Consider the following 23929-nt stretch of genomic DNA (forward strand, 5'->3'; position numbering starts at 1 on the left):
TCATTTCAGAAAATTGTGAAGGTTCAAATTCGAGAAGACTTGACCCAAGAAGAACTTTTCACTTGTTTGACCTCCGGCCCGTTTAGAATCCTTTCCCCAGAAACAGAGCCTTCAGTTAATCATCTGGTAAAACCAGTGACTAAACCACCTTCCACAAGAGTTGAGATAAGAAATAAGACTGTTACTTTTCCTACAACAGAACCTGGCGAGACTTCAGGTATTGTATCACAAGGTTACGTAATTCAGACTTATGCTAGTACGTTGGATCTAACGCTCTTAGTTAACTGTAGTTTGTGATAGGTGCAGATTTCCCGCTGCTTCAAGAGAAAATCAAGTAGTCACTGGAAATCATTTCAGTTATGAGCTGGATTTGCAGATGCTTAAAAATTGTACCATGTTGAATTTAGGCCTTTAATAACTCTCTGTTCCAGGAGGTTTAGATTTTCTTATCACAACCATCCCTCCCCGACTCTCACTAGGTCTTTGACCAGAGTTGCTACTAAGTTAGTGGCTGAAGAGGAGAGGAAGGTGGGTGGAGCCTGGCTCTGTCAGTTACTCTGCGACTACAGGCTCCAAACTTGCCCAGCCTCCCCAGCTGTGATTAACACCCACCACCCAGGGCCTGGGGATGGTGATGCGGTGTGTGAAGCACCTCTGAGCTTCCTTGGGCCGGAGTAGTGCTTTCTGCCCTGTGGGCGCTCTCTCCGCGGCCTCGGGGTCTAGGATTGCACATGGACAACTTAGATAGGGTCTGGGGCCACCTGTTGCCTGGCCCCCCAGCTCCTCAACTCTCGCGGTCTGTCTTCCACTGCAGCTCAGTCTCCTGCCCTCAGGGTCCCTCCTGGATATCGTCGGCACCAGGATCTGTACCGTGTTTTTACTCAGTTTCAAGCCTGTCACTTCTGCCCATCACCCCCTCTGGCTCTTCCCAGCTCACTTACTCCAGGGGTCAGCAGTTGCCTGACCACATTCAGACCTCCAGGCCTTTCCCCTGCCCATCGCCCCACCCACAATGCACTTCTCCTCTATCCCTCCTCGACTTCTGTGCTCTGTCCCTGTAACCCCTCACAAACACTCATGACTGCCTTGTGCCCCTCGCCCTCTGCATTCCCGTCTGGCAGAATCCCAGCCCCGGTTAAACTTGACTGTCTCCCCGGCTCTGTCTCTGCCCCTGAGTGCTGCGCAACTTGGGCCCCTAGACGCCCTGAGCACAGGCTTCCCCAGCGGCCCTTGCAGCCCTCCTCCCCGCTTGCCCCCGCCCCCAGCAACTGAGGCTTCTCTCTCGCAGCCCCCGCTGCCCCCTCCTCCCTGCTCCTGCTCTTTCTGGCTCTTGCCTTTGCCTCACACATGGTTGAAAATCTAGAGATCATCCCAGGTGACTCTTGGCTGGGAACCTGGGCCCACCTGCTCCTGCCGTCTCAGGCAGGGCTTCCTTGGGCCCTCCTACCCCCTTGTCAGCATTTCTTCCTCTTTGCCAAAGCGTCTCCATCAGGACACAGCACGCCTGCCGTCACTCATGGACAGGGTGCCCTCGGCCCCTCGCCTTGCTGCGGCTGCCCTCCTCCCTGGCCCCTTCCTGCCAGGGTTGTGCTCCCACCCTCGCTTCCTCAGCAGCTTAGCTGCTGCCACCAACCAGGCCCTGAACTTGCTCCCATCAAGGTCACTAGAAAGCTTGATTTTGCCAAATCCAGGGCATCTTTTGTGTGTCTGTGTCAGTTTGACCTTAGCACTGGCAGCCACTCCTTCCCCCTTGGAGCAGCTCTCGGGGCTCATCTTGCCTCAGGGCCCCTCCTGAGCCTGTGCTGCTCCCTCCTCCTCTTCCGGCTCCTAACGCCTGCATCCCGTTCCTTCTCTCTGCTTGCCCTGAGCCCCAGATGTGTGCACCCCACACATCCACGAAACCTGCTTCTCCAGCCTTTCCCATGTCAGCAGTGGCACCACTGCTTGTGCACTTGGTTGAGCCAAATCCCTACAGTTGATGTCTCTTCCCTTCTGTTCACCAGTCCCATCCATCAGCACGTCCTTTGCAGTCTGTCTTCAGAATAAACCCCACATCTGCCCGCTGACTTTCCTCCCTTGGCCACCACCAGGCCTGATGCGTGCAGGTCACCCTGTGCGGCATCTCGGCCGAGGGCCACAGTGACATGGGCCAAGCTCTGCCCACACTCTGACCCCATGCAGCCTCTTAACCTGCGCAGCACCAGGGGTTCATGCATGGTGAAGACCCAGCTGTAGTTCTTCAGTAGCTTTTTGCATTGCACTTCCGTTAAATACAAGATAAGGCATCTGTCTGACAGGACTTCGTTAGAAAATATTGTTATTCCTGTTGGACTCCAAGGGATCTAAGTGTATTTTTTCCCTGTGATGAGGTCAACACCGTATTTTCCACAAATTATCCCACGAATCTGCTTGTTTAGTTACCCCTCAAAGAGTTTGAGTTGTTAAATGTGTTCCTTTTAGGAAGTTACCTGGAACTTGAGAATCACGGTGACACAGAAGTGAGGTGGCACCTGTCATCCTTAGCCCCACCTTACGTCAAGGTCAGTAATAATTGCCTCAGATATACTCATTTTAATGTTTAACTTTATGCAGGATGTTTCAAAATCTGAATTATGAGCATATGTTGAGATAACTGGTTTTTTGTTCCTCTGCTTCATTTACTTAATTATCTTTGTAAGTGGGGCTAACCTGCCCAGTTGTGTTCACAAGGTGGTTTTGAGAGTCAAGTTAGAGAATGTATGTGAAAATACGTGCTTGCTCTGTTTCATGCTCTCTCCTGCAATCCTGCTTTTTATCTGAAATAACTATTTTGAAAAATATATAAAAGTTTTATACCAAGGCATTGTGTGTGTGCTTTTCTATCCTGAGTTCCAAGTGCTGCTGTGTGTTTTCACCTAGTGGGAGCGAGTGCAGAGACGGGATTGAACCGTCCTTGCCAGTGAGTCTTAGCCTGTGTGCCCTGCAAGTGGTGTCCGCCACTGGGCACCACCCGAGCCAAGTGTGTGGTCACGTGTGATGTGGCCTCTCTCCCCTTTTCTTGGTTTGACCATCATGGTTATGAGCCATAATGTTAACAAGACGTGTGTAAAAGATAGTGCAGGGGACTTCCCTGGTGGTGCAGTGGTTGAGAGTCCACCTGCCGATGCAGGGGACGTGGGTTCGTACCCCGGTCTGGGAGGATCCCACATGCTGCGGAGCGGCTGGACCCGTGAGCCATGGCCGCTGGGCCTGCGCATCCAGAGCCTGTGCTCCGCAACGGGAGAGGCTGTGACAGTGAGAGGCCCACGTACCGCAAAAAAAAAAAAAAAAGATAGTGCTGGGCCCACTGACAAAAAATGAAGCACAGGTATCGTATGGAGTGTTGAAACACATGCTCAGCAGGGTCTTCAGGGTCTTTGAGGAAATGGCAGTCCTCCGATGCGGGAGCAGCCTCCTCTCCTACAGAACACTGCCGCCAGGGGTGGGATGAGGGTCTGCGTCAGGTGAGACCTGGTGTGAGCCTAGCCCAGGGTGCTCCTGGCCCACCATGAAACAGGCTGGTTTGACCTCAATGACTGTGAAGGCAATGGTGTCACTGGAATAGATCCGCTTACTTTTTTGTTTTTTTATTTGATTGTTTAAATGGTGTCTTTGTAGGGAGTTGACGAAAGTGGAGATGTTTTTAGAGCTACCTATGCAGCATTCAGATGTTCTCCTATTTCTGGTGTACTGGAAAGCCATGGAGTCCAGAAGGTGAGTTCTAACACCTTTTCACAGCCGTCTGTTAAGAACACAGTGTTGGCTGGCCAGGAGTGCCTCAGTGTTTCCACCCAGAAGAGTTCACTCCACCTGGACCAGTGCTGCTCACAGCCAGGCTGCTGCAGGAGCAGCTGCAGCACAGGTCAGCACTCTGCTTCTTCAGCAGGACATCTTGTGTGAAACAAAACACCGTGCTTGGTGATGCGGTTGGTTTACATTCTGGTGTAAGCACTTCAAGTGGCCTCAGGTTGCCAGTGCTTAGAACACGCTTCTGGTAGCGCTGATCTAGACAGTGGTTTTGTTCACCAGCTGTAGTCAGAAAACTCTACCAGTGTTGCAGACCACTCAGTGTTCATGTGGGGTCAACAGTGTGTCTTCAGGGGCAAGTGTGACAGGTCCCTTTAGTACCACTGCCCTGGTAAGTTCTGGTTTGTTTGTAGCCCTGACCTGGCCCCTTCATGTATGACGCAGGGATGCTAGTTGTTCACGTGGCCTCAGTAATACACTTTTCCTTTTTCATTCTAATAGCCAAAACTCATTTAAACTATAGCATTTACTTGATATGGGTCCAGTTCCTCAGAGATTCAAGCTTGTAATAAGGTTTATTAGAACATAGTTGTGAGCTCGCAACTGACCATGAGAGAATCTTTGAGCAGTGACAGAGTCACAAACTCTGTGTGCTTCACTGTGTCTGTGTAACAGGCTTCCAGAGGGTTTCTGACTTTCTTGTAAAGACACAGAGTTCTACCAGTGTAGTTTATTTCACTTCCCAGACCACAAGCAGCTGAGCAGGGAGCACACGTTGCTCAGCAGAAGTTCTGCATCTGAAAGGAAGGTGCAGAGAAGCCCCAGCAGGAAAGTCGTCAGCTGTGCGTGGATCAGAAGACCTGATGGTATTAAAACAGCAGTGCTCCCTAAACTCATCTACAGGTCCCAATGAAAATCCCAGCTTGTTTTTAAGAGATTGACAGGCTGGTCCTAAAATTCATGTGAGTGTGCAAGGGACCTAGAATAACCAAAACAATCTTGGAAAAGATAAAGTTGGAGGTTTCACACTTCCCATTTTCAAAACCTACAAAGCTACAGTAATCAAAACAGTGTGGTATTGACATAAAGATAGACCTATAAAATATGTGATGTAGATGTGAAAGTCCCAAAATAAATCCTCATATTTATGGTCAGTTGATTTTTCAATAAGGGACAATTCAACAGGGAAAGAATGTTTTTCAACAGTGGTGCAGGGACAGCTGGATATCCATGTGCAAAATAATGAAATTCAACCCTTATCTCACACTATATATAAAAATTAACTTGAAGTGGACCATAGACCTACGTGTAAGAGCTAAAGCTGTAAAACTGCTAGAAGGTAACTGTTGATCTTCACGACTTTGGGTTAAGCATCGGTTTGTTAGATGTAACACCAATAAAGCTCAAGTAACAAAAGGAAAAATAGATGAATTATCAAAGTGTAAAACTTTGTGCATCAAAGGACACGATTAAGAGTGTGAAAAGAAAACCCAGAGTATGGGAGAAAACATTTACAAATCATGTATTTGACAAAGTACTTGTATCCAGAGTGCATCAAGAACTCTTACAACTCAATAATATAAAGACAAATACCCAGTTTAAAAAATGGGCAGAAACTCTGAATAGACATTTTTCCAAAGAAGATATACCAGTGGCCAGTAAAGACATGAAAAGATGCTTAGAATCACTAGTCATTGGGGAAATGCAAATCAAGACCACAGTGAGATCGCTTCATACTCACTAGGATGACTGTGATTTTAAAATAATAATAGTAATAACAAGTGTTGACAAGGATGTGGGGAAATTGGAACCCTCATACACTGCTGGTGGGAATGGAAAAGGGTGCAGCCACAGTGAAACCAGTTTGACAGTTCCTCAGTAAGTTAAAGTTAGAGTTACCATACGGTCCAACAATCACACTTCTGGATAAATACTCAAAAAAATTCAAAACCAGTGTTCAAACTTGTACACAAATGTTCATAGCAGCCTTGTTTACAATAGCTCAAAAAGGTGGAAATAACCCAAGTGTCTATCGACTGATAAGCAAAATGTGGTGTGTCCATACAATGAAATTTTATTTGGCAATAAAAGGAATGAAGTACTAATAACATGCTATCACGTGGATGAACATGCCAAGTGAAACCACAAAAGGCCAGATATTGTAAGGTTCAATTTATGGGAAATATCTAAAATGGTAAATCTGTAGAGGCAGAAAGTAGATTAGTGGTTGCTGGGGCTGGGAGTGAGGGTGGAGAATGGTGGGCAACTGCTCATAGCATGGGATTTCTTTGGGGATTGTTGTGAGTATTTTAAATTAGATTGTGGGCATGGTTGCACAGTTCTGGAGATACACTAAAAACCACTGACTACACCTAAAATGGGTGAATTATGTGGTATGTGAATAAAGCTGTAAAAAAAAAAAGAAAAATGAGTACTAGATTGTCTCCCAGGAATTTCTCCTCTTATAATAGTTGACATGGAAATGTAACCTCCATGAGGTCTCTGGTTTTTGTTTTGTGCGTCACTGTGTATCCTGGACTGAAGTTGCTGCTCACCGCATTGTCAGATCACATCTCTCAAATGCGCTCTAGGTCTGGATACTTAATTTATGTGCACAGCACATCACTCTGGGACCCTTTAGGGAAGTATTACCAAAGAGCACAACTGTGGTTGTATTGAGTACTGATCCAGAAGGAAAAAACAATTAGTTCGTTATGACTGAGACACCATAATTGTGTGAAACGTTGGTCAGTGTGAGATGAGACTAAATGAGCCTAAGGCATGTTAGGGCTTGTTGTAGAACATGCAGTAGTAGTGGGTTTTCCCTCCTCTGTTTTTTATTCATTGGTGTTAGAGGAAGTGTAAGTGGGGTTTGTAGGAAGTGTGGTGCTGTGGTTCCAGTGGCTCCAGATGGTTGTGTGCTTGCACCATTCAGGGCATGGTTGTATCCATCCTTTCTGAATCCTCCCATTGCCCTGTCATCCATGTCCCCCACCCCAGTAGCTCCTGCCTCTGTGCTCCCAGCCTGCAGGCCCAGTTGTTTCTTAGATTCTGTGTCCACAGAAATTAGGTCAATGAAGCATTTTAATGTTAAGTCCAGACTCAAAGATACTGATTTATTGTTACCCTAACTAGGAATCAGTATTTTTAACACTAAACATTTAATTAAAAAGCTCTTAACGCTGATAAAATACTGTTTTAAAATACTTCAACTTCCTGTTGACCTTTGACATGCTGCACACAAAGATTTCGTGTATTTGACTTGGAGCTGTGTGGTCGGGGTGACATTCTGAAGTGAGTTAGGGTAAGAGCTGCTCTGGTGGGCACAGCATCCTGGCTCCTCTGCCTCTGCTCCCACACCCACCCCTTCCTTCCTGTGGACCCTCTTGTCCCCTGCAGTCAGTGAGGTGTGAGGCCTTAGTCCTTCACCACTTGGCCAGCAGTGGGTCCCATAAGCATTTCCATGGAAGTCTGCATTGTATTTTGGGGGGTGTCAGACCTTCCTCATTTAGGTCTTGTACTCTAGAATTTTTTAATAACTTTTTTTTTAAGAGTTTGCATTATTTTAACATTTTATTTCTATTTTTTGAAATATTGTTGTACAATAGCATATGTTACAGGTGTACAATATAATGATTCACAGTTTTTAAAGGTTATATTCCATTTGTTATTGTGCAATATTGGCTATATTCCCCATGTTGTACAATATATCCTTGTAGCTTATTTATACCTAAAGAGTTAGTACCTGTTAATCCATTACCCCTATGTTGCCCCTCCCCGCCTCCTTTTCCCCACTGGTAACCACTAGTTTGTTGCCTACATCTGTGAGTCTGCTTATTTTTTATTTGTTGCATTTTTTAGATTCCATATATAAGTGATATCATACAGTATTTGTCTTTCTTTCTCTGACTTTTTTCACTTAGTACAATGCTTTCCAAATCCATGTTGCTGCAAATGGCATGATTTAATTCTTTTTCATGGATGAGTAATACTCCATTGTGTGTATGTGTATGTGTGTGTGTATATATATACATATATACACACACACACACACACACATGCACATATATATTACTACATCGTCTCTATCCATTCGTCTATTGATGGACACTTAGGTTCCTTCCATGTCTTGGCAATTGTAAGTAGTGCTTCTGTGAACATTGGGGTGCATGTATCTTTTCAAATTAGTGTTTTTAGTTTTTAATTTTTTGGGTAAATAGGAGTGGAATCACTGCGTCATATGGCAGTTCTATTTTCAGTTTTTTGAGAAACCTCCATACTTTTCTCCGTAGTGGCTGCACCAGTTTACATTTCCACCAACAGTGTACTAGGGTTTCCTTTTCTCTACATTCTCGCCAATATTTGTTATTTGTGTTCTTTTTTTGATGATAGCCATTCTAATAGGTGTGAGGTGATAACTCTGTGGTTTTGATTTGCATTTCCCTGGTGATTAGTGATGTTGAGCATCTTTTCATGTGCCTGTTGGCCATCTGCATTTCCTCTTTGAATAAATGTCTATTCAGTTCTTCTGACCATTTTTTAATCAGTTGTTTGATATTTTTGATGTTGAGTTGTGTGAGGTTTTTATATATGTTGGATATTAACTCCTTACTGATCATATCATTTGCAAATATTTTCTCCCTTTAGTAGGTTGTCTTTTCATTTTGTTGATGGTTTCCTTTGCTGTGCAAAAGCTTTTAAGTTTAATTAGGTCCTATTTGTTTATTTTTGCTTTTATTTCCTTTACCTTACGAGACAGATCCAAAAAAAGTACTGCTATGATTAATGTCAAAGAGTGTTCTGCCTTTGTTTTCCTGTAGCAGTTTTATGGTTTCTGGTCTTTAATCCATCTTGAGTTTATTTTTGTATATGGTGTTAAAGAATGTTCCAATTTCATTCTCTTACATGTAGCTGTCCAGTTTTCCCAGAACCACTTACTGAGGAGACTGTCCTTTCTCCATTTTATACTCTTACCTCCTTTCTTGTAGATAATTGACCATAGATGGGTGGTTTTATTTCTGAGCTTTTTGTCCTGTTCCATAGATCTATGTGTCTGTTTTGGAGCCAGTACCATGCTGTTTTTGATTACTGTAGCTTTGTGGTATAGTGAATTCTACCAAACATTTAGAGAAGAGTTAACACCTCTCCTTCTCAAACTATTCCAAAAAATTGCAGAGGAAAGAACACTTTGTAATTCATTCTATGAGGCCATCATCACCCTGTTATCAAAACCAGGCAAAGATATCACACAAAGAAGAAAATTACAGACTAATATCACTGGTGAACATGGATGCAAAAATCCTCAAAAAAGTACTAGCAAACTGAATCCAACAATACATTAAAAGGATCATACACCATGATCAAGTGAGATTTATCCCAGGGATGCAAGGATTTTTCAGTATCTGCAAATCAGTCAGTGTGATACACCACATCAACAAATTGAAGAATAAAAACCATATGATCAGGGACTTCCCTGGCGGCGCAGTGGTTAAGAATCCGCCCGCCATTGCAGGGGACACGGGTTTGATCCCGGGTCTGGGAAGATCCCACATGCCGTGGAGCAACTAACTAAGCCTGTGCGCCACAACTACTGAAGCCCACGTGCCTAGAGCCTGTGCTCCGCAACAAGAGAAGCAACCACAATGAGAAGCCCGTGCACCACAACGAAGAGTAGCCCCTGCTCGCCGCAACTAGAGGAAGCCTGTGCACAGCAACGAAGACCCAAAGCAGCCAAAATAATTAATTGATCAATCAATCAATTAATTAAAAACAAAAAATATATGATCATCTCAATAGATGTAGAAAAAGCTTTTGATAAAATTCAACATCCGTTTATGATTTAATACTCTTCAGAAAGTGGGAACATACCTCAACATTATAAATGCCGTATATGGCAAACCCACAGGGAACATCATACTCAACGGTGAAAAGTTGAAAGCTTTCCCTCTTAGGTCAGAAACAAGACAAGGATGTCCACTCTCGCTACTATTATTCAACATAGTTTTGGAAGTCCTAGCCACGGTAATCAGAGAAGAAAGAGAGATAAAATGGATCCAAACTGGAAAAGAAGTAAAACTCACTGTTTCCGTATGATACGATACTATGCTTAGAAAATCCTGAAGATTTTCTATACCAGAAAACTAGAACTTATTAATGAATTTGCTAAAGTTGCAGGATACAAAATTAACGTACAGAAATCTGTTGCATTTCTGTACAGTAACAACAAACTATCAGAAAGGGAAAAGGAAACAATCCCATTTACCATCGCATCAAGAAGAATAAAATACTTAGGAATAAACCTACCTAAGGAGGCAAAAGACCTGTACTCAGAAAACTGTAAGACACTGATGAAAGAAATTAAAGATGACACAACAGATGTACTGTGTTCTTGGATTGGAAGAATTAATATTATTAAAATGACCATACTACCCAAGGCAATCTATAGATTCAGTGCAATCCCTATCAAAATAACAATGGCATTTTTCACAGAACTAGTACAAAAAATTTTAAAATTTGATTGGAAACACAAAAGACCCCAGATAGCCAAAGCAGTCTTGAGAAAGAAAGATGGAGCTGGAGCAGTCAGGCTTCCTGACTTTAGACTGTACTACAGAGCTACAGTAATTAATAACTTTTTTTTAATTAAAAAATTTACATTTTGAGGAATGTGTTACTTAAAGCCTTAAAGAAAAGTATACTTGGATCTGATTAGTGGCAGAATTAGCCAAAGCAAAGACATTTTTCCCTTCAATTTTTTCATACCTCACTTTGAATTGGTAATCTAACTGCATGTGTGTAAGGTTCCGTGTCTGAATTTCTCTCCTGGATGTGTTGTTTGTAGGTCTCCATCACGTTTTTGCCCAGAGATAGAGGGGACTATGCCCAGTTTTGGGATGTGGAGTGTCACCCTCTTAAAGAGCCTCACCTGAAGCACACCTTGAGATTCCAGCTCTCTGGACACGTGAGTGTTACACTGAATTTAAGTAAATTATTGGGTGTGTTTTAAAGACACCAAGGGAAACTGGCATGAAAAACTGGCCTGTTGTTTTTGGTATTATTGTTATCCCATTAATTCTGTTATAGATTCTTATCATCTTAGTTTTCTTATGTGTCTTTATTGATTGGCTCTATGAAATTTGCTTGCCTTAATTAGGTAAGATTGTGTGTGTGTATGAGAAAGAGAGAGAAAGAAACAGTGCAAGATAAAGCATTTTGTGATTAAAGGAATTTAGAAATCATAAATCTCCTTTTTAAAAATTAGGAAGGAAGTAGTAGAATTCAAATAGGTAAGTGTCCACATGTTTATTTCTCCTCCTCCACCCTGTGATTTTTTTATACAGAGTGTCAAAGCACAACGTGAGCTTGAAAATTCACGCATTTCCACAAATAGCCTCATTAAAATAGATAATTTACTTAAGCCCCGAAGACAACCTGTATCAGAGGCGTCTGCTCTCATACCTGGGTATGTTATTTCTGTCATTCTCATGAATTTTTCCCAGGGCTTTATTGAGATATAATTACATTCGGTAAAATGCCCAGTGGCTTACCTGTGATTGATGTACGTCACCCCCACTGCAGCCAGGTAGAGACCGTTTCTCTCTCCTGGAGCGTCCTCACATGCATGCCTCTCTGCAGCCACCCCCACCCTCACCCAGGATTTGTTCTGTTCCTGTGTGTTGTCATAGTTTTGTGGAATTTCATGCACATGTGCACTCAAGTTGTGTCTGGCTTTCACTTAACGTAATGATTTCGGGATCATCCGTGTTGGTGAGTGTACCTATGGTTTGTTCCTTTTGTTGTTGAGTTCTCGTGCCCCATCATAGGAGCACATCACGATTGTTTCATTTTCCTTTTAACATTTGGTGGCTTCTGACTTGGAGCCCTTGTGAATGAAGTGCAGTGAATATTATTATATGTGTATTTCTGTGGACATATTTTTTCATTTCTTTTGGGTAAAAATATCTAAGAGTAGAATTGCTGGGTCATACGGTAGAAATTTATTTAACCTTAAACTGCCAAAGAATGTTCCCAAAGTAGCTGTTCCAATTTACATTCCAAAACACAGTGTATGAAAGTAGATTCTTAAAAACTTCGAAAAATGTATGTTATACCAGCAGCTTACAAAGCTTTAATGATAGTATGTAAATGTTTTACCTAATGAAAAAAAAAAATTTTTTTTCAGGGATGTGTTTTTTTTTTTTTAACTTTTTTTAAATTGAAGTATAGTTGATTTACAGTGTTGTATTAATTCCTGCTGCACAGCAAAGCAATTCAGTTATACATATACATACATTCTTTTTTTAATATTCTTCTCCATTATGGTTCATTACAGGATATTGAATATAGTTCCCTGTGCTATACAGTAGGACCTTGTTGTTTATCCATTCTCTCTATAAAAGCTTACATCTGCTAACCCCAACCTCCCACTCCATCCTCCCCCACCCCCTTCCCTCTTGGCAACCTCCAGTCTGTTCTCTATGTCCATGAGTCTGTTTCTGTTTCTTAGATATGATCATGTGTGTCATATTTTAGATTCCACATATAAGTGATATCATATGGTATTTGTCTTTTTCTTTCTGACTTACATGAAAATGTTTCTTATAATCTTTAGTTACCTAACATTTAGGTCTAACTTAGTTGTGGAGGAAGGTGCTTGTAAGGAAAATATGTTAAGTTCCTCTCAGGGAGGTGGAAGCGCTGCTGCTGTCTCAGCTGCTTCCCCGCACCCCTGGACACTTCCTGCCGCCAGCAGTTTGTCTTAACACACATTAGTCAGTCGCCTTTACAGAGCTACTTTAACTGAGTTGCGGGAGAAAACAAAGCCACACTTCATAATGTAATATATACAAATATGGATTTTAAATAGTTAACCTTCAGACCTATCTCCATAGCAGGCAGCTTGACCTCACCCACCGTGGAGTTTATGCCCCAGAAGATGTGTATCGGTTTCTGCCAACAAGAGTTGGGGAGTCAAGGACGTTGAAAGTCAATTTGCGAAATAATTCTTTTATTACACACTTGGTAAGTTGGAAATCTAGCTGTGGGTTTTGGAAAAGTAAGTGTATTCTACTATTTGATAAACATTTTCCTGATAATTAGAAGCTTGTTTTAAGTTATAATAGTTAAGTTTTAAAATGCCTTAATACCGTTATTTGAAAAGAAACTCAAGGGAAGTTCATGATCCTTTACCTGAAAATTGAAAATTATTTAGTATTTGTTTTCATATTTTCATTTTTTAATTTTTCCTCTTGTTTTCTTCTGTACTATCACACCAACATATTTCTGGATAACATTTACTCCAGTTAGAACTAGAATAAACTCATTAAACTTCCCCTAAGTGTTTTCATGAGCATTTATTGTTTTACCTCATTTTGTGGCTATACGGTATGTTGATTTAAGTATGCACAAATATCTAACTTGTATAACTTCATAAAATGTTTCATATTAAATTCCAGCTCAAGTTTTTAAGTCCCAGAGAGCCTTTCTACGTCAAACATTCAAAATATTCTTTGAGGTGAGTTTATCATAAATCAAAATGTTCTCATCCGAGTGCAGGTCTTTGTGTTTAGGAGCCTGAGATTGCTCTTGGGGGTTAGGACTGTGAGGTCTCTCTCTGTTGCAACCCCTCATCCTCCTCACCAACACCACAGAGCACCAAGCACGTGGTGAAGGAGACAAGGAACCTGCTAGGGAAACATTCCGTGACCTGTGGGTACGTGTGGTGAGTAGCAACTCAAACTTGCGCAGTGTTTGGACTTAGTGCGTGACTCCTGTTTCCCAGTATTTTGACAGCCATATACTTACATAGAACCTTAATTATCTTGTGATTAACTTTAGAGTGATTTCTGCGTCACATGTTATTTTCACTACACTGAGAATCAGGGATTTAAATTTTAACTAATTAGGACAAAAACCTTCCCAGATTAATTGGGAAAATTTTATTATCCTATTTTCCAGTTGTCATTCTTCAAATAACCCTGTATTGTTCTTAAATCAGGGCTACATTTTCTTGTCATCCTTGCTTATTTTCTTTTTTTAAAAATGTGTTTGTTTTTATTTATTTTTAAGGTGTATGTATGTATATATATTCTTTCAGTTTTATTGACATAATTGACATACAGCACTGTGTAAGTTTGAGGTGTACAGCATAATGATTTGACTTACATACATGATGAAATGATTATCACAGTAAGTTTTGTGAACACCATCATCTCATATAGATACAAAATTAAAGACATAGAAAAAATCTTTTTTTCCTGCGATGTGAACTGTTAGGATTTATTCTCTTAACAACTTTCATATATAATGTACAACATGTTCAGTATATTTATCGTGTTGTACATCACATCCCTGGTACGTACTTAACCTTACAACTGGAAGTTTGTACTTTTTGACTGTCTCATCCAGTTCTCCCTCCCCCAACCCCCTGCCTCTGGTAACCACAAATCTGATCTTTTCTATGCATTTGTTTTTGAAGTATAATTGACCTACAACACTGTTAATTCCTGTATTTCTATATGTTTTTATTTCTATACATTTGAAACTGATCACCACACTAAATCTAGGATGATACATCACCACACAAAGATATTACATAGTTATTGACTATATTCCCCACGCTGTACATTTCATACCTGTGATTCATTTATTTTGGAACTGTGGACGTTTGTATCTCTTAATCTCCCTCACCTATTTCTTTCTTCCTCCTACCCCCATCCCCTCTGGTAACCACCTGTTTTGTCTTTGTAGCTATGACTCTATTCCTGTTTTGTTATGTTTGTTCATTTGTTTCGTTTTTTAGATTCCACATGGAAGTGAAATCATACAGTATTTGTCTCTCTCTGACTTATTTCACTTAGCATAATATCCTCCAGGTCCATTCATCTTATTGCAAATGGCAAGATTTCACTCTTCTTTATGGCTGAGTAGTATTCCACTGTGTATCTACACCACATCTTTATCCGTTCATCTGTTGATGGACACTTGGGTTGCTTCCATATAATACCTTTTTCCATCCTCTCACTGTCAGTCTATGAGTGTCTTTAGATCTTAAGTGACTTTTGTAGCAGCATATATACGGGCCTTGTTTTTGTATCCATTCAGCTGCTCTTTTGACTGGAGCATTGAATCCATTTACATGTTATTGATAGGTATGTACTTACTGCCATTTTGTTAATTGTTTTAGGGTCTTGCTAATTTTCTTTCTCCATATGATGTACATAAAGGCTGAAATCTCAAACTGGGTTGTCACTGTTATTTAGAATTTTAACAGTAGAGTTCTGTTGCACTTAATACTGAAAAATAATTTTATCTTCATCTTTGAATCTTTAATTAAACAATTTAGTTATTATAAGATCTTTCATTTTAGCATCAAGAGGCTGTCCCAGAAACATGTTATATTTTGTGAAAACTTGGCCCACTTGCAGGCGTTCAAGGGCTGTCTCTGAGTTACTAGCCCAGCAGCACTGACTCAGAAGCTTACACTTACCTCCAGATACTGGAAGATGAGTCGTGGGGACCGTTCTCTCCACCTCTCATCCTTTCTTCCCCTTCTCGTCCCCCCTCCCCCATCCCATGTGCTATGAAACCTGCCTCTCAGGAGCCCAACCTAAAGGCACGAGTTGTGCAGAGTCAGCAATGACTATACCTAGAAAGCTACCATGGACTTAACTTCTCTGAGCCTGTTTCCTAATTTGTGAAATGGAGATGAAAAGCCACTGGCAGCCTGGACTCGTTACAGGAGTATGTGAGAGGTGGTCCTGGGGAGCCCCAGCAGGACCCACAATGTCGATAGAGCATCACGGTTTCTGTCGGTGCTTTCCCAGCCAGTCCCTTCAGTGAGAACATGGATGAGAGGGGCCTGGGCCTTAGCACTCCTAAGTCTGAGCTTTCACGCTTTGCTGCCCTGAGCTCTTGTCTGTGGGTCCCTCCCATGACGGCCTGAGACTGGCGACATTCCACAGTCAGTAGAGTAGGGTGGCTCTGCTGAACTGAGGCAGAGCTGCAGAAACAATTCACCTATTTAAAAATAGGTTGTTTAAATTCCCAATTGTGACACTTTTTAGTAACAGAGTACAAAGTGATACTGAGTAAGTGATCTGTCCTGAACACCGTTATTATCTGAATTTGAACTTTATCATAATGGTCTTATTAACTCTGCTTCCCGTTTACTCTGTGTCTGGTTCACATCCCTGAGCTTGGTCAGTGTTTTGCAGGTGTGTGTCTTTAAACGTGAAGCAGAGGGGGTGGAATACTCATGTGTAAACCAGTGTATACCTGTCACAGCTTACTGGAGGGGCTTCAGATTTTTGTTTCAAGGAGCTTTTATCTTTAAAAAAATCTTTTTAAAAAAAGTTCAAGAAACCTTCAGATTTAAAAGAAATTCCCTTGAAGAGCCTAACAGCTTTTTAAAAAACACTATTTGCATTCAGCTCATCTACAGTTTTGGTAAGGACTCATTACTTACAATAACTTGTTAAATTACTTGGCTTTATGCCACTTGCCCATTTTATGGCTGAAGGATGATGCAGTCAACTTACCTGGAGATACATTCCTTTTCCAGCTTTCATCATTAAATACACTGTAGTTTCAAATTTTCTTCTGATGTTATGTTCTTTGCTTAATTTGCTTTCACAGATTTTTAAAAATTGAATTATATTTTAGCTGAAATTTGTAAATCAGCTCCTTCTTGATCCTTTGTAGAAAAAGAACCTGTTTGTGTTCGATCCCAATGGCATTACATGCGGCAGCCTCTGGCCTAGCAGGGCTGTAGGGACCAGCCAGCTGAGTGAGGCCCACAGGCAGTTTGTGGTCGCCAGTGAGCTGTTAGACCTTCACAGGAGACCACACGACCTAAATTGAAATGTAATTTTGGCAGTTAACATGTCAGAGTATTTTCATAATTGCCACCTTCAGTTTCCTCCTCCTACCCCTGTGACCAGCGGGTAGTGTCCTTCTTCCTCGTGCGCCTGGGTGCCCATCTCGTGTCCCAGCAGCACTTCCTCCTCCTCCTCACGCACAGCTCCCTGCAGTGCTGTTGACATGACAGGTGTGATGCTTAAAGCATTCCTAACAAGGAATCTTTATAAATGAGATGGCGTTTTGCTTAGTTTCAACTTGTCTAAAAACCAATTTTAAAATATAAAATGCGTTCATTCTAGTAATCTAAAAGTAGACATTTTTATAGAGTTGAACTTGGTGACTTGCCATTCCAGTGCTAGAACATTTTAAGCTGTCCTGAATTAGACACTCACTGCTTTTCTCTGCAGCCTAGGTCATGTCACAACATCTAAGAGAACTTAGAAACATGAGAAACTATTTTTAATTAAGCAAAATTCGGGCAGTTTACATAAGCTAGCATTTAAAATAGCATCACAAGATACATTTTGTTTGCTTATACTCTTCAAACATGTTATTATTTTAAAATGTTTTTAACTTTTTATACTTTGAAAAGAAATTTAAATAAGGTAATTTTATACTTTATTGGTGGCAGGTAAAGTTATTCTGATGCATTTCATTATGGAACTTAGGATAAATATATAATGTTACAGATTCCAGCATCAACTTTAATAATTAGCAACTCAGTATAAACTTGATGAAATATGAATAAGAAAACCATGCATGCAAAGCAGTAACTTTGATCTGTTCAACAAGGTGAAGTAAACTCTAAGTCGTAGAAAAGTCTTCTCTCATGACATGTCTGTAGGCTTAAGTCTTACGTAAAGGAAGCTGGGAAAGCTGGTTTTTTCATATATAAGAATGACTTCTTTCTATTTCGGAGAAGTAGCGGTTTGTCAGCTCTCTTCAGTGTCCACTCTCCTAAAGTGGAGCTCACCTGAGAATTCTTCCGCAAACAGAGGCAGGGGCTGCTGTCAGTGCAGGCGCGGAGGGCTTTGTACCTGTCCCAAGAACGAGACTGTTGGACCCTGCACGGGCTCATGAGCTGTAGGGGGCTGGTATGGCGGCGCTGGCCTCGGAGGGTAGACAGTCTGTGGCGGGTAGACAGTCTGTGCCGAGGCTCCTGGGGAGCCCCTCCCTGTCCCCTGTGGTCACGTTCTCTTCCTCAGGGGCCACTTGCCCTGGGACCCGTGAACCCCACTCCCCAAGTAGTAGCGCGGCTTCCGTCACCACGGGTCCGCCCTCCCAGGAGGCCCCTCTCCCGGGCTGTCCTCCTGCGGTGGGGACTGTCAGCTGACTGCAGATCAGTAGGCGGGAGCCCCGCACGTCCTGGGGGTTTTGCCTTAGGCGGAGGTGCTGGGGGAGGGCGTGTGTTGGGCAGGTTTATGTCATCCATGGAAAGTGGTGGATTGTGAAGGAGCTAATGGAAAAGGAGCATTAATGAGCAGTTTTTTGGTAAAGGTTCTGTCTTGGGCTCTAGGTGATCATCTCTTTCTCATGTCTTTTTAAGAAGAATTTGTTGTGTTTCCACTTACCCCCGAAAGCATCCTCTGTTAACTTTGTTCAAATCTAATCTCTGCTGGGACATTGCAGCTAAGGCCCCGTCTGCTGGGCTCACAGCAGCGCATGCAGGTCCTGGTGAGCCAGCCCCTGCGGCTGAGCGGCCAGGCCCTGCTGTGTCCTTCAGAGGGAAGCCAGGGAGCAGCAAAGTGCTTGTTTTAAGTTAAAGCAAAAGAAAAATTACGGTTGCTGTAATTTGTAGGTTCACGGGCATGAGGGGTGAGGGGGTTCTGGGCACCCCGCCGGCCCTGCCTCTGTACCTCCTGCTGCTTGCTCTGGGGCCTCTGCTGCAAAATTCGTCATTGGATGGTAGGAGGTTTTAAACTAGATCTCTGTGTTGTGTCTATGTGCTTTCCTATTACGTGTTCCCGTGTGTGTGTGTGTGTGTGTGTGCGTGGTGTGTTTATATGTGTGTGGTGTGTGTATATCAGTGTGTATGTATGTGTGTGTTTGTATGTGAGTGTGCGTGTGTATATGTGTGTGTGTGCATGTGTGTGGGGTGTGAGTGTGTGCTGTGGGGGGGTGGGAGTGTGCGTGTGTGTGTGTATGTGAGTGTGTATGTGTGTGGAGAGAGTGTAAAGCCCTCTTGGTAACAGCACAGTCACTGCTTCGCTGCACTGCTGGTGCTGGAGTTGTGTGAATCCGTGGTTCTTTTCAAGTTGCACCCCCCATTTATTCAGTGTCTGTAAATCTAAAGCAGGAGATACATGTTTGTCATAATATGTTTTTCAAAATCCTTCCTCAGTTAAATATGGGTTTCTTTATTCCATGTTAATAATGGGATCCTCTAGAGATTTACTTGGGGTATTTTAATGCTTTTAGTAATTCATAAGTTAAAAAGCCTCTTAGGTTGGCAGATTGTACTGCGTCATTCTGAGGATTGAGATGCTAACATGAAAGAGAAAATTGTCCTTTGTCAGTGCCGTCGAAAGGTACCAGTTTTTTTAAAGGCATCTTAACTTTTTTTTTTTTTGCGGTATGCGGGCCTCTCATTGTTGTGGCCTCTCCCGTTGCGGAGCACAGGCTCCGGACACGCAGGCTCAGCGGCCATGGCTCACGGGCCCAGCCGCTCCGCGGCATGTGGGATCTTCCCGGACCAGGGCACGAACCCGCGTCCCCTGTATTGGCAGGCGGACTCTCAACCACTGCGCCACCAAGGAAGCCCTAAAGGCACCTTAACTTTGATGTGGGGAAATGAGGTAAATGCATTGGAGGAAAATGACCCAGACTTTAAATATGTATGTTCTGCGTTATCAGTTACATGCAGGAAAAGGGCTTTGAAATACTTAGACTGTTTTCTGAATTTCTAGCCCACTGTGCTGGGTTCATCAGGGAACATGCTGGAAACAAAAGCACAGGTCAGATCCAGTGGCTGATCCTGAACACATGTGGTTGAGATCAAGGGCGGAGCCCCTGCCCTCTGAGGAGAGTCTGAAAGCTGTAAAGTTTCACTCAAAAATGATTAAGACAGAAAGTTGGTGACATCACACAGGTGTGGGAAAGTGCCTTTGTCTCATTCCCTGGGAATAAAGGTGTATTTTTGAAGCTTTTGGGACCTCATTTTATGAGCAAAAACACCCCCCCCCCCCCCCGCCATGTACTACTTTTAAGCACAGGGCATTCATTACCTGCCTCGATAGAATCTGAAAATAAATTTTCAAGACCTTTGGAAGGTTTCATATGAAATTTGGAGCAAAACCCACCAGCCCTGTAAATGTAGGTCCCGCTGCCCCGGGGGCGGTTGGTGGCACGTGCTCCCTGACCTTTTGGGAGCCGGTGGCCTCCTGCTTCTACAGATGCAGCACCAGGCCCTGGGCCTCTTGGCTCCTGCGTCCTTGACCGTGTTTGCTCTCTGCCAGGCATCGTGAGGCTGGAGGGGCTCCGTGTGCCGTGGCCTTGGTGTTGACACCCCTTTCTCTCTGCAGAGCCCAGCACTACATCAACATGCCTGTGCAGTTCAAGCCCAGGTCCGTGGGCAAGTTTGAAGCTTTGCTCGTTGTTCAAACTGACGAAGGCAAGAGTGTCGCCGTTCGACTCATTGGTGAAGCTCTTGGGAAAAGTTAACTAGAGTCCATTTTGTGTAAAGTAAATGACATAAGTTATATTTTGGTAACTTCATTTTTTTCTATACTACAGTTACGCCTTTGTATATATTTTGTATGATAAATTGGATGTCTCTAACTATAGATTTGTTCTTTTGAGAAGCTAATACTGAAGACCTGACTAAAATAATCATGTAACTATCCTACAGTATTGTATTTAACTTTTACAGGGGAGAAGAGAGTTCTATTTTTGCATTGATTATGATATTCTGAATAAATATGGCGTATATTTTAGTTGGTATATCCAGAAATAAACTTAATTTCCATTGAATTTGTTTTTTTTTATATGCTGTCATGTAGACATTAGAATATCACTTTATTCTGCTAATTATTTTCAAGCGCCTGTTCTGTGATTTTTCTCCTCCATTACAGTTCTGTTTCCCTTAAGAAGTTCCTTCTCGGTTCCTTTGTCTTTTAGCTAATTGCCCAGAGTAGAAAGGAAAGCTTTCTTTCAAAGAAATTGTCTTTCTCCGGAGTGGGGCAGGCTCCACGTTCTGTGCAGACACATTGGAGAGGTTGATGGTATATTTTAAGAGAGCGTTTATTGAAATTAAAGCTGGATGGGACAACTCCAGAATCCGGTGTAGAAGGGCACTGCCATCAGGTACTAGAGGGACCTGGGGCACAGGGAGTGAGGGCAGTGAGCCGCCCGAGGGGACAGAGTGCTCTCCCTCTGTGACGTTCCCTGGTTCTTCCAGGAGAGACGTGAGTATTAATTGCTCTGTGGCCATTGCTGGTGAGTGGTTGTGCAGCAGCGTGGCGGTCGCAGCCGGGTATTATCAATGGAGCAGAAGGAACTCGGAGGGTGTGCAGAGCTGCCAGGAGGGCTCTAACCCCCGGCATTTACAACCGCGACAGAGAAACACTCTCCTTCCTGAGCACAGATTTAAGACAGTCTTACACGTCTGCCACATGGGTCAGTAATCACAGGTGAAGGGTAGAGGCAGTCCCACAACTGTTGATCCCTCTGTGATTAAAACTGCTCTCCTTCAGTGTCAGCTCTCTTCAGTGTCCACACTCCTAAAGTGGACACTTCCCTGTTTTGTTTCCTCTTTAGATTTTTCATTTCATGCCCAGGGAAAGATCTGGGACAGGAGATCCTGTAAGTCTTTAACTGCGCCCAGAGCCCACTGAGCACTGGGCTGTGTTCCCGTCTCCGACGCCCATGGTCGCTCGTGCAGACAGGAGGGGTGCGGCGGGGACATCCCGCAGGGGCAGGCACGATCTCGGAGCAGCACAGGCTGTGACATGAGGTGAGGAGAGGCTGGTGGTGAGAGTGTGGCTGGAAATGCAATCCTCCCAGGGGTGTTATAACCATTACTTCTCCTGCGCCCGGTGCTGACCCCAGAAGATGCACGGACGCATGTGGAGGTGATTGTGCGTTTGCTCCATGAGCAAGGCTGACCCAGGCCCAGGGCCACTGTTGTGCTGACCTGCCCTCAGGTCGGTGGGAAGCCCCACGCTGCTCGCTTGAGGAGGTCCTCCCTGCGTTTGGGATGACCCACAAAATGGCTGTTCTGTGGGGTCGGCCTGAGGAAATGCCACCTTGTGGACTTGGCTGCATGTGAGACTTGCTCCCTGAGAGCTGTGAGGCCAGCAGGCACAACGCAGACCCCGCCACGCCAGATGCCAGGGCGCCACCCACAGCCGCCACCATTGCCCTTGTGCTTTCGGGCACAAGGGCGACTCTGCGTCAGCTTCTCTGGAGCCATCTTCCTAAACTCAGGGGAGGCCCGTGTGCCACCAGAGCCGGGCCAGCTCGGATCCTCCTCCTTGGCCTGGTCCCCCCTCCCTTGTGCTTCCACAGGCCTGTCCTTCTTGGTGGGGGAGGGGCACCTCCCAGCACTGCCCCTCCATGGGGCACCTTCCCTACCTGCCTTCCAGGTGCTCGGGGAAGGTGCCCAGCCGACTGATGGGCACCTATGCCAAAGGCGGTTCACCTCTGAAGCCTCAGTGGGTAAAGTATGGGGGTATGGGGGAGAGGGTTCATGCTTTGAACAAGTGGATGCATCCACTGAGCTTCTGTGTCTAAGTATTTCCATGGAAATATCAAGAGCATATGGATAATATACTATCTTACAAATGGATGACAGGTTGCTTCACACAATAATGTTTTTATATCTCAAGTCAAAAGCAGGTTGTGCGAATGGAGAAACACCGGAAGGGCTGGTCAGGAGCAGGCTGGGACTGCTCAGCCCACTGCTGTATGAGGCATGGCCCTGGGGGCTGCCCAGCAGCCAGTGAGGTAGACAGGGAGGAGGTTAAACGCACAGGACAGTGATGTAATTGTCGACCTGGGATTCCAAGAGGGTTTCCTTTAAAGACCATAAAAAGAATTCAGTAATGTGACTGGATTACGTAACTGATACACAAAAATCAACAGTTTTTCTATATAAGAAAATAGTAATGGAAAAAATAAAACCCCTATGAATAAACGTATAAAGAAATGTAAAATTTACGTGAAGAAAACTTTAAAATCTCACTGGAGGTTACAGCAGGTTTGGGCAGGGGGTAACGTGTCCACGTTGCTGCCGGGTACTCCTCTGTAGCATGAATACCCCTTGAGATCTTACTAACGACAGGACTGCAAGTAGCCGGGTGAGACTAGCATGTGCAGGATGGATCCGAAAGCCCCAAATACATAACAGAAATTCAGTGCCAGGTAAAAGTGGCACCTCAGTGGGGAAAAGATGGGTTATCCCAGATTAGCTTCCGGGTGAATCATAGGTTAACAATGAAAGTATAAAAGTCCCAGGAGAAAATATGGAAAACAATATCAGTTATTAATTTCTAATTTTGGAATAAAAACAGTCACATAAGAAAGAGATCAACTCAACGACTAACAAATTAAAATTTTCTGGGTGGAAAAAACATAACCAAAATCAAAAGATAAATGACAAACTGGGAGTCTTAATGGACACATTGGCAATTTCAGTCTTTCTGCTGCAAACAGTGACACAGACTCTCCGTCTGCAGTTGTCACTTCATGTATTTCCAAGGACACCTGTCGGGTAAAGCACTGCAGCATGGACAGCGGGTGGAAGGCAGGGCAGGGGCAGTATAATTTGAGTGGACATTGCTGACTTGTCTCCTACCTGTTTTTCTACATCCTTGCCAAAACAACGTTAGCAAACTAACTTTTCCTACTCTAGTAAGTGAGTAATTGCGTCTGGTCTGATGTGCACTGGCTCTGACTCTGTGGGCAGAGCCCACCTAGGCAGGTGCAACGGGTGGCTGCCAGGAGCCACCCTTCCTCTGCTTCTTTTGGGAGCCTCCAGCAAAGAGGGTGGACCTGCTCAAGGCCGCTTTCTTGGGGTCCCCTGCAGCTGAGCCCTGAGGAGACCCCTGTGGAGGGGACCCACCTTCCTGTGGACACCAAATGTGGACGGCAGATGGCTCTGGGAGTGGCAGGCAGAGGGTGACGCCCGGGCCCCCTGGGCTCTGTCCTCACAACCCTGCCCTGAGGCGGGAGGAGGCCTGCCTTCCACTGGCCTGTCTCCACTTCCCACCAGGTTCAACTATTAACTATTTTTGTAATAAAAAATGTTTTAAAGGGCTTCCCTGGTGGCGCAGTGGTTGAGAGTCCGCCTGCCGATGCAGGGGAC

The 23929-nt window shown here is 43.7% G+C and overlaps 1 protein-coding gene across 1 annotated transcript in view; it reads left to right on the plus strand.

Moving 5' to 3' along the window:
- Nucleotides 1-20286, plus strand: part of LOC136132458 (nucleoporin SEH1) — a 119012-nt gene extending 98726 nt beyond the window's left edge. Inside the window, exons 45-52 of the mRNA XM_065889344.1 lie at nucleotides 10-217; nucleotides 2461-2540; nucleotides 3637-3732; nucleotides 10607-10726; nucleotides 11106-11227; nucleotides 12660-12786; nucleotides 13221-13279; nucleotides 20148-20286. Of these exons, the coding sequence (XP_065745416.1) occupies nucleotides 10-217; nucleotides 2461-2540; nucleotides 3637-3732; nucleotides 10607-10726; nucleotides 11106-11227; nucleotides 12660-12786; nucleotides 13221-13279; nucleotides 20148-20286 (951 nt within the window). The remainder of the gene's footprint in view (nucleotides 1-9; nucleotides 218-2460; nucleotides 2541-3636; nucleotides 3733-10606; nucleotides 10727-11105; nucleotides 11228-12659; nucleotides 12787-13220; nucleotides 13280-20147) is intronic.
- The last annotated feature ends 3643 nt before the right edge of the window (nucleotides 20287-23929 follow it).

Source organism: Phocoena phocoena, chromosome 13, assembly GCF_963924675.1.
Source record: "Phocoena phocoena chromosome 13, mPhoPho1.1, whole genome shotgun sequence".
In the NCBI taxonomy this organism is placed as follows: domain Eukaryota; kingdom Metazoa; phylum Chordata; class Mammalia; order Artiodactyla; family Phocoenidae; genus Phocoena; species Phocoena phocoena.